This window comes from Ochotona curzoniae, unplaced genomic scaffold (genome assembly GCF_017591425.1).
Source record: "Ochotona curzoniae isolate NIBS_2020 unplaced genomic scaffold, NIBS_Ocur_1.0 contig_2321, whole genome shotgun sequence".
Classification (NCBI taxonomy): domain Eukaryota; kingdom Metazoa; phylum Chordata; class Mammalia; order Lagomorpha; family Ochotonidae; genus Ochotona; species Ochotona curzoniae.
In genome coordinates this window covers 7,107,467-7,117,759 of record NW_024465421.1, presented here as the reverse complement: position 1 = coordinate 7,117,759, position 10,293 = coordinate 7,107,467, and the positions used below count along the sequence as shown (strand labels likewise).

General features: G+C 53.7%; 1 protein-coding gene across 1 annotated transcript; it reads right to left on the bottom strand.

Moving 5' to 3' along the window:
- Window positions 1–2,066: 2,066 nt before the first annotated feature.
- On the bottom strand, window positions 2,067–4,381 carry LOC121151469 (2-acylglycerol O-acyltransferase 3-like). Its single transcript, XM_040972871.1, has 7 exons — window positions 4,276–4,381; window positions 3,981–4,088; window positions 3,831–3,901; window positions 3,396–3,600; window positions 2,997–3,171; window positions 2,318–2,520; window positions 2,067–2,227 (listed from the first exon to the last, which is right to left on the bottom strand). The coding sequence occupies exons 1-7, from the start codon at window positions 4,379–4,381 to the stop codon at window positions 2,073–2,075; spliced, it is 1,023 nt and encodes a 340-aa protein (XP_040828805.1). The 3' UTR covers window positions 2,067–2,072.
- Window positions 4,382–10,293: the final 5,912 nt, after the last annotated feature.

Sequence of the window (10,293 nt, the reverse complement as noted above, 5' to 3'; positions counted from 1 at the left end):
AGTACTGGGATGCAGGAAGCTCCTGGTGTCTGCCTAGGTCCTCCTGTGGGGGTTGCCCAGCTCTCACATGTCCTCAGCTCCGTTCCCCAGTAGTGTGTCCCTGTGCCATCTGCTTTTAGGTTGACAGCCTCACAGGCTGGTGGGCTGATGCTGCTGGGTGTGGTCCTGAGTTGGGGGTGGAAGTTGGAAGTGGAGGGTTATATTCTGGAGACCCATGCATGTGAGCACAGGCATGGAAGGAGGAATTCTAGACCCAGCTCGGACCAGAAGTCACTGACTGGTCTCTCGGGCCAGTGTTGGCTCCCTGCCTGAACCAGATGCGGTTTGCTGTTGGCAGGTGGTGTCCTTGGGGGTCTCCCTGCAAGACTTGGCTCCCTCTCACTGAACTCATGGGAGCCCTACGTCATCCTCCCTGCCCTCCTGGGTGGTGGACAGGGTGTCTCTGCATCCAGGGACTCAGAGGATCTGGCCTTGCTCTTTCATCGTGTGGTTCTGGGCCTCTTCCCCTCCACTCCTTCCCCTCTTTGACACTCCCACTGGGGTTGGGGTTGAGCAGCTCTTGTGGGAGAGGGCAGAGAGATAAGAAGAGGTGAAGATGAACAAGAGGGAATCCTGCACCTGTGCGAGGCTTCACAACCGCAGCAGTAGGCCAGCAGGCACCAGAGACCAAAGGGTGAAGTGACTGGCCCGAAGTTACACCAAGTCATGGAGCCAATGGGAGCCTCAATGCGCTGCCACCCTCCCCCCGTTCCCCCACCAATTGCAGCAAGAAATGGAACATCCAGCACCAGGTAGAAGGCAGGTGTCACAGCTGCTGAGTCCCGGGCATCAGTCTCCTCATCTGCACAGGGACTGCCCTCTCTGTGCAGAAAGGATTGAATAGAGCCAGAAATGTATGTAGCAGGTGAAGCCACTGCCTGCAAGCGCTGGATTCCCATGAGGGTTCCAGTTCGAGTTCTGGCTGCTCCGCGTTCTATCCAGCTCCCTGCTGGTGGTCCGGGAAGGCAGGGGAAGACGGCCCTGGTGCTTGGTGTTCGTGAGACGGAGAGATATTAATGGTTTCAGAGTTGTCTATCCGCTCTTCTCTCTATATCAGCACCTGGCACAGGTTCATGGTGGAGAAATCATGTTGCAGGTTTAAGGTCGTGGTTCGTGTGTCAGCTCAGGTTCTGCTCACACCTTCACGCAGAGTGGGGGGTCAGAGTCTCCTGTCAGGACTTGGATTACACAGCTCCTTGCGTTTGGATTCTTTTTTTTTTTTTTAAAGATTTATTTATTTTTATTGGAAAGGCAGATATACAGAGAGGAGGGACAACAGAGAGGAAGATCTTCCATCCGATGACTCACTCCCCAAGTGAGCACAACGGTTGGAGCCGAGCCAATCCGAAGCCAGGTGCCAGGAGCTCTTCCAGGTATCCCACGCGGGTGCAGGGTCCCAAGGCTTTGGGCCGTCCTCAACTGCTGTCCCAGACCACAAGCAGGGAGCTGGATGGGAAGCATGGCCGCCAGGATTAGAACCAGAGACTATATGGGATCCCGGCGTGTGCAAGGTGATGATTTTAACCACTATGCTATTGCCCTGGGCCCGTGTTTGGGCTTCTATGCCCACGTGGGAGACCCAGTAGAAGCTCCTGGCTCCTGCACCCGTATGGGCCCCACTCTGGCTGTTGCAGACATTTGGGGAGTGAGAGGTAGAGGGAAGATCTCACTCTGTATCTGACTCGTAAGTTTGCAATTCAAATAAATAAAATTTTCTTTAAATATCAGTTTCCCCTACTAAAACAAGATTAACAACTGGAGTGAAATGTCATGAAACAATCCAGGCATCAAATAGAACTCAGTCTTAATTTATGTTATTCTGGCTATGTGGTAGTGGTTTCCCACCAATACCTCTAATGCTTTGCAATCATAGTTAAAAATGTATACATCCCTAAGAGATAAAGACTTGACACAGCCGTAGTGTGGAGGGGTGGCTGTGTTTGGCCGTGTTCAAGTCCAGCACAGCCTTTACTGGAGGGCAGAAGAGGGCAAGAGATGGCGGGCTCAGATTCAATGGGCAGGTGAGGGCAGGCCTAGCGGAAGGTGAGGTGGCTGGAGGCGGGGACGCCACAGCTTTCCTTGTGCTCCTCAAACAGTCGCTCCAGGGCCTCCAGGTAGAGCCTGTGGTAGTGGTCAACCTGCTCCTCAGTGGGTGTGCTGAGCTGGGGCACAGGGATGGGGGCGCCCACTGCAAGAGAGAGAGACACAGGTGAGCTGGAGGCTGCCATGCTATTTGTACCATCCATAACCACTCCCTCCTGTGCAGGTGGGCACTCACCAACAGTGGTGATAGGCCTGGCAAGGGGCAACAGACCCCAGGATTTGCGCATGAAGAGACTCCGGCCCCAGAAGATGCAGAAAGTAAATCTAGTGAACTTCTTGCAGATGATCTGGGACAGGTGCAGCCAGGAGCCCTTGGCAAAAATCTTAGTTTTGAAGACATCATTCTCCCCAAAGGAGTACACAGGCACCAGGGATGCCCTGCAGAGACAAATGCCATAGTCAGGTCCTGGACTGACCCCCATAATGGGCACTGGGGTTGGGGGAATACACTCCCCCAGCTGAAGTGATGCTACTTTCTAGGCTGTTGGGAGTGCACTACTATGTCTGCATAGAATGTTCTGGAAGGAAGTCTCACCTGTGTTGAGAAAACCTATGTAGTGGGCTTTCCACAGGTGCCTTCACACTCAGTGTTTGCACCTGCAGCCTTGGGGCAAGGCAGACCCAGCCTTGTGGAGAGTGAAAGGTCAGGCCCCAGGGCTGCCTCTATGTGGGCTTGGGAAGAGAACCCAGGACTGCTAGGACAGGGGACTTCCTTGCGTCAGTTTGGGCCCCACCTCCCTACAGGAATGAACTGACAGGTGCAGCCAGGTGTGGGTGCAGTGCTCGCCTACAGAGACCTGGATGGCTGGATTAGGGGAGAACAGGCCAGCATCTGTGCCTGCACGTCCACTTACCCATGTCTCAGTGCCAGTCGAACAAAGCCTTTGCGATTCAGGAGTTTGAGGCAGTTTTGCCTTGGAGCCGTATACATGGCCTCATGGGCACCTCCAGGCACAATGACCACTGCCAGGCCAAGCTGGCCCTGAGACAGGATGAAGTCCAGGCTGGCACGGCTCACGGGTCGCAGTCCTGTGTCATGAGCAGATGGGGAGCAGTCAGTACTGCCTTAGCCCTGTTTCCTCACTGCACCCTGTAGCAGGGGAAGAGTGGGGCCAAGTTTCCGTCCTCATCTGTCCATTGTAGAGCCTGAGCAGTGTTCAGGGCAAGTTCAGTATCCTCTGTGGGGGGTCTTAATGGGGCAAGGGGAACACTCAGTCAGGCACTGCCTCCTCCCCTTTCAGCCTGAGGCTCACCGCCAGCCATGATGTAATCCCGGAAGACTGGAAGGTAGAAGAAAAAGTTGAGCATGGCTATCCAGGGCTGAATCCCTGGGAAGCGTCGGGAGAAGTTGTTGCTCTCGGTGAGGAAATTACAGACAAGTCCAGTGCTCATGATCCCGTGGGGATGGGCCCCTAGCACGTAGTTCTGGTTGGGGGGCAGCTCTGCCGTCTTCACCAGCTTGACACGGTTGAGCAGAAGGAGAGGAGGGAGGTATAGAGGACAGGTTACCTCTGGGGGTTCTGCCCTGTGCCCCAGCAGACCTCAGAGCTTGGTCTACCCCTCCACACCCTGCCCCTCTGTGTCCTTAGGCAGCAGGGCTCAGGTTGCAGGACAGGGTAGGGTGAGCAGGGGAGGAAAGAGAGGGGGGTTTAGGGAGAGGGGACATCCCTGGAGAAGGGGACCATCACCTTGATAGGAAAATAATCTCTTTGCTGTTTCCATATCCGCCAGGTCCTTAACCACTCCCACCGTCTTCCCCCTGCGGGCAGAGATCCGGGTGGCTGAATGCCTGAGGCAGCCTCCCCATCTCTCCCACCTGGAGTACTGCCTGAGCTCACCTCGGCTGGGGGTGTCCCGGTCCAGGTAGAGCCACATCAAGTAGAGAACAGTTAGGGACCAGAGCCGCGTGAAGAGGAGGTAGATGAGAAGATAGGTGGAGCAGGGGGCTAGGCAAGAAGCAAGCCATGAGAAAGGTCTCTGGGACCTCATTTCTTCCACCCAGCCACCTTCACCTCCACAGAACATCTGTCAGTTTCCCTGCTGTTTCCATTGGTACATCCAGGCCTCTGCCAGGCTCCTCTATCCTGCCGCCTCCCAGCACCCCCTGCCTCCCCCATTCCCCCAGTATGTCACCTAAGCACACTATTATCACATGGTAGAAGGCGCTGAGAGCTTCCAGCCGCTGCTTCTGCAGGGTCTTGGTGGGGCAGGAAGGCCGAGGTGCTGTGGAGACATCCATGCCACGGGCTCCCTCTCCCAGTGTCCAGTGCGTAGTGGAGGAGATGCTTGGACTGAGCCAGATGTCTTCAGGCTCCTCTGAGACTGATCTTAAACAATCAGAACCATTAGATCTTGGCTTGCCTCTGGGAGTGGCTGGGAATTTGGAAAGGGGTGTGCATCTGGATGCTGGCGCAGCTGAAGGAGGAAGTGGATGAACAGCCGCACAGGCCTCCCACTCGTTCTGGGCGTGGAATGGTGCCAGGAGGTCAACTCTGACCAGACAATGTCGGCCTCAGTGCTGACCTCTCTGTGGGCCTCTGGGGTGCCCCAGAAGACCCCTGCCTTCTGCACAGAACCTTACTGCAGGTCTCTTCTCACCCATCATTTCTCTCACTTGTCAGCTAGAGGACTCAATGGGGTCAGGTGTCAGGGCCCACGTGGGTGAGGATCAGGTGCCTGTTCTGGAGACATGCAGTTGCCTAGTGTTCCTGGAACAGCTTGAGAGCCTGTTTGCAGAGTGTGTTCAGAATCCTCCACCTGCACGGGGGCTGGGCTGCTGGCACCGGGATCGCAGACCCCTTTGAGGGTAATACCGGATACAAGGCAGGTGCCAAAGAGTGGCCAGAGTCAGTGGGTATAGTGACAGGGCTTCCTGGGTTCTTGTCTGCACCATGGCCTTCCCAACAGCCACTACTGCTTGTGGAGGTCACTCTTTCAGCAAAGCCTGATACCCCAGCCTCTGTCCCAAGCTCTCCCAGTTCTGAGGTGAGTGGCCAGTGGCAGTGTCAGTGGGAACCATAGGCAACTGGGAGGACAAAGCATGGGGTGGTCCTGGAGCATCTCAGTAGCATGGCAGGTGATGGAGACTGTGAGTTTGGGGAGCAAGATATTGAAGGAAGCCTGGGACAGGAGGGATTGGAGGGGTGTGGAGGAAGCCAGATGTCAGGAAGTCTCCCTCTGAGTTGCAGGGTCTCTGGAGGCAACTGCATCCCAGCATTCCTCCTTTGGGGCTGGGGACAGAATGGGAAGCCCCGAGGGTCCAGCAAAGACAACAAACCAAACCTGGCCTTGCTGTTCAGTTCCACAGGGAGACCCGGGTGTTTGGAACGGACATCAGCATCCCAGGGGGCAAGGCTGGGGTGTGTTGCAGAGCGAGACTTGGGGGTTATTGTGGCCAATGGCAATGCTTGGGCAGAGATCCCCACACAGTTGATCCAGTGAAGGGAATCCAAAGCAACCTGGAGGGTCAGGACCTAATGGAGGCAGAGCTGCGGGGGTCGGGGGGGGGGCCGCTTCTGGCCTAGGTGACTAGAGGAGTGTTTAGTGTCTGCTTAGTTCTTGCTCACCCCTAGAACCTCTATCTCCATCCAGGGATTGTCAGTGCCTGGAAATAGATAAGGGTAGCCTGGGACCCAGGGGATGTAGCTCCCCACTCATGCCGCTAATAAGCCAGCCAATGCCTGGTGCAGGGCTCCTCACTGTGCCTGCACTGGACAATGGGTAGCTGTAGTTGCACCTGTCAGGAGCCAGGACAGCGATAAGCATAGCCCTTTATTAACTGTACATTGCTGTGCAGATGATGAGGGCTGGGGGGAGGTTCCTGGGGTCAACACAGGATCCCCTGCAGGGGCCGCCCTGCTCTCACATGCCCTTGACCTTCTGCCCCCGCAGTGCATCCCTCTGCCATCTGATTCTAGGTCCATAGTCCCATATGCAGGTGGGCTGATCCTGCTGAGAGCTGTGAAGGGGAGGGAGTTGCGGGGTCATGTCTTGGAGGCCCCCACGTGGCCACAGCTTGGGTCGCAGGCATGGAAGCTGAAGGAGGCGGGCCCAGAAGCCACCCACCAGTCCCTTGGCCTCTTCCTGTGTCATGTCTCCCCTTCTCTGTCTTCCGGAAGTGGTCACACTCCACCTTTCACCCAAGTGCGGGGGTGAGTGTTCATTAAGTTCTAGATTCCCAGGGCGAGAAAAGCCACTATTGGCTAAGGGGAGAGACAATCACCTTGTAACCACTCCCCTTTTTCCTGAAGCCCCACCCTCTGCAACCTGAATTTTGTGAATGGGTCCAACATCTGTCTGCTTCCAACCCCTGCACATCTGTCAGCTCCATGGCAGATCCAGGTGCAGTTCTGAGCTCCTGGATTCAGTCTGGCCTATCCCTATCAGTTGGAAGCATTTGGGAAAGGGAGCACAGCAGATGGGAGGACTTTGAAATTTCTGTCTTTCTCTCTCTTGCTCTGCCTTGAAAAACAAAACAAAATGGAGGCGTCAGTGCAGGTCTCCCAGCTCCCCAGGTTCCTGCCCAAGGGCCTGGCCTCTTACCCAGATGTTTGTGCCATGATGTTCTGGGGTTGTGATAACAGACAAGTAACAGAACTGGAAGGGGCAGGTGCAGAGCCCGCAGGGAGGCGTGATGCAGAAACCAAGGTTGAAGACCGGAGAGTCTGAGGACTGTCTCAGTGAGGACAGCCACCTCCAAGCTTGCTTGTCTGCAAGCCCCTGCCCCTCTAGCCACTGACCAGGGCCTGGACCAGCTCGCTTCACTGCTCCCAGGCTCAGTCTCTGTGTATTTGCTTTTAACTTTTTTTTTTTTTAATTTTCATGAAGGTACAACCCAGATGAGTACCTACACATGAAACACACAGCCCATATCTGCACAGATGGAATGCTCACAGGATCCTCGTGACAGGAGCCTGGGATGCAGGGAGCTGGTGGTATGGGACAGGGAACAGGCATCTTTGTGAGAATTTCCCACTGCCTTCCACGTGCCACCCCTGTGTTTCTCCTCTGTGCACCCACCCAGGAGCACTGGAGAGGTTCTAGAAGACGTGTCAGAGGGCGAGGAGAGAGGTCAGTGCTGCAGAGACCTGGGGGCGGGGGGGGGATAGGCTTCAGTTGTAAGTTGAGGGTTGGGTCCAACACACCACAGGTTAAGAGGAGAATCTCATGGGTCCAGTGCCACCCCTCATCCCCACATCACCTGTGCCGACCCCAATATACCCTGAGATCTCTCACCCCCTCCAACCCTGCTCGTTGTGTTGAGTACCCCCGGGGTGTTTGATGGAGTCTCTAAGCTAAAGGTGGTGTGGGCACCCCATCAAATCACCAACCTTAAGAAGCATGTTGCGCCAGAGACAGCTCAACTCAGCTGAGGAAACACTGTGGTCACATGTCTACACGCCCTGGCGATAATCAGAGTCTGGTTGTCTGGCCTGCTGCTCTGTCACAAGCACTTGGCAGCAGACATCCTAGTCCATGGCTCAGCTTAGCCTCGGAGGCTGCCTGCTATTCCTGGTCAAGTGACAATCTGTCAGGCTCGGCTCAGCCTCCCTTGATGTGGCCTCCTCCTTGGCTGTAGGTGGTCCCTTCCTGAGACCCTCACAACCTTGGCCAGTGTGCATCTGCACAAAGAACCTGCCTCTTGTGCAGATGGTGATGGGAGCAATTTTTTTAAAGCTTTATTTTTGATGCTGTTTGTGTAGTTGAAAAGGATGTATACCTATGTGGACCACTGATTAGGGTGGCGAGGGTCGAGGCATGGGGAAAAGTGGGTGAGATAATTGCTTCTAACTATCTTTATCTTTCTATATCTGGAGGAAAGGGAAGAGAGAAGAAGAGAAGGCTATTCCCAGCTGCCCAACCACATCAGTATCTGGGGTTGGGGGAAGGCTATTTGATGTCATCCTAGGGTCCCCAATGTAGAGCATGTTCTGAGGGTACTGCTCAAGTGGTTTTGATAGTTCTGAGATGCTGTTAATTTCATTGTCCCAAGGTTGAGGAAATCCTTCCAAGGACCGTTGGCTGAAATAGTCCACCTTGGAGTCTCCATTCATCCAGACACTTGTTGTCAAAACTTGGCCAAGAGAGCTGTCCAATTTGTTCTGTCATCCATGATGCTAGACATCCTCTGCAGCCCTCTGGGAATGCCGTCCCCTGCACAGGTTTCAGCAACTGAGGAGGCCCAGTTCTGACACATGTACTCCACGGTCAGAGCATAGAGCCTGTAATTTTCCTCCATGGTTGGAGTTTTGAGTCAAGTGGTCCAGTTGGGTGGATTCCCAAAGAAACTTCAGCAGAGATGATCCTAGACTTGAATCCTGTCTGTGCCAGTCATTGCAGGGTCCGGCTCAGTCCATCACCCACAAGCTATATACATACTGGTGGTTGTAGTCGCCCGATCAGTTGTATCCCTAGCCCAATCTATACACAAACCAACAGATGCTGTGGCCTTGCCCTGCCCTGCCAACCACACACTCAAACCTCACACACACACACCAACTAGCAGGAACAGCAGCCTAGTTGGAGCAGTCCCCAATAACCCCCACCAGACCTGCACGTGGGGACAATTCTTATACTCCAGGCTCTTGTCATGTGCAAACACTTGCTAATTGCTGACACATGTAGGGTACCCAAAGTGAAATTTATATAAAAGATGAGAAAAAAATACACACACACACACACACACAAGCACACATATGAGCGTGAGACATAGCCATGATGTGTGAACAGTGGGATCAAAAGGTTGCCCAAAAGAAGAAAGGGTGGTTGTTGGTGGGGTACAGAAAGAGCACTTGCTGGAGTCTTTTAAGAGGCTGGTATGAATCCATCTGGGAATTATATGGACACCTCAATGTGTCTCATGTGCAGCTCAGTATCCGTATGTTCATATCATCTTCCTTTGAACCTGCCTGATTCAAACGCATCCTGGGACATTGGACATTTTGATGGACAAGGAAGAGGACAGAATTGCATGGGGCACATGGCTTCCAGTTCCACAAACCCAGTGACCTGCCTGCTGGTCTTTTATCATTCCCACCCAGAGGTCTCTCATCCTTCATCCTCAGGGGAGGCTGAGGGACAAAGTTCCAACTTCTGGGTCTACTTCCTGCTGATGCAGGCCTAGGTTCCTGCCCATCCCGGGTGTGAAAACCTCAGTGCATCTCATCTAACAGGAGTGTCTGATGATATCTCCAGAGTCTGTGTGACCCCCTTTGTGAAGCTGTCAGAGTCTGAAACTGACAAGTCTATCTGTCAGAATGAATGAAAGGGGAAAAAGATAAATTTCAGGTGGGTCCTTCCTAAAGAAGGAGAAGAATAGGAGAATCAAGATGATAGAATAGGGTAAGCAGATATTTAAAGAGATGGAGAAACATTAGTGTGAAGCAGAGAGGGCACATTCCAAGAAATAGGAGAGGACACAACAACAGCAGAGGGGCACCTGGAGACTGACAGACATGGGAAAGCAATGGGTACAACGTTGTGGTGTTGCAGTGACTGAAACCCCAGCGGCATTTAGTGAGCTGTGATCTGAGTTGTACCGGTAGCTGGAACTCCACCAGCAACAAGGTGGGAAGGGATGTTCACCAAGAGCTCAGGAGATGAACCCAGACAAAGAACTGCTTGACCTGCTGATCTGTTTGATTTGATCAGGAGCAGAGACCCAGACAAGCAGGTCCTAGACATGTGGTGTGGGAACAAGGTGGATTTCACAGCCCAGTCCACCCGCTAGAGCTGAATCAGGTTCCATTTTGTTTAGACAGACAAAGGCTATGGGACAGGACTGAGCATGCACTGAGCTGGGAGTGAACTCATTTCTGGCTCAGCGAACTGCAACAACCTGGCATCCTACAGGTTCCACCTAAGACAGGTCCGGGTAGCCCTCAGACCTGACGGCCAGCAGATCAAGAACTTTAGTAGTGGCACACCAGGCACCATTATGTATAGTGTGGCAAAAGCTTTAAGGCTGCAGGGACAGCATTGAGCTGAGCATGCACTGAGCATGGTGAGAACTCACTGAGATCAGTGCATTGCAGTGGTCCCACAGGGAAAATAATACCAACTTTGGCATCTTACAGTTCAAAGTAGGTCTGTGCGGTTCCCAGACTAATGGCCAACAGGTCCCAGCAAGGTCAGCACCACTAGCAACCTAGC

Bases quoted from the DNA above. Each gene is read 5' to 3' on its own strand.
- LOC121151469 (XM_040972871.1), bottom strand. From the start codon at position 4,381: ATGGATGTCTCCACAGCACCTCGGCCTTCCTGCCCCACCAAGACCCTG. The intron at 3,902-3,980 runs GTGAGCTCAGGC...CTCTGCCCGCAG, and splicing joins CCGGGACACCCCCAGCCGAG to GGGGAAGACGGTGGGAGTGG. The intron at 3,172-3,395 runs GTGAGCCTCAGG...CTCATGACACAG, and splicing joins GGATTACATCATGGCTGGCG to GACTGCGACCCGTGAGCCGT.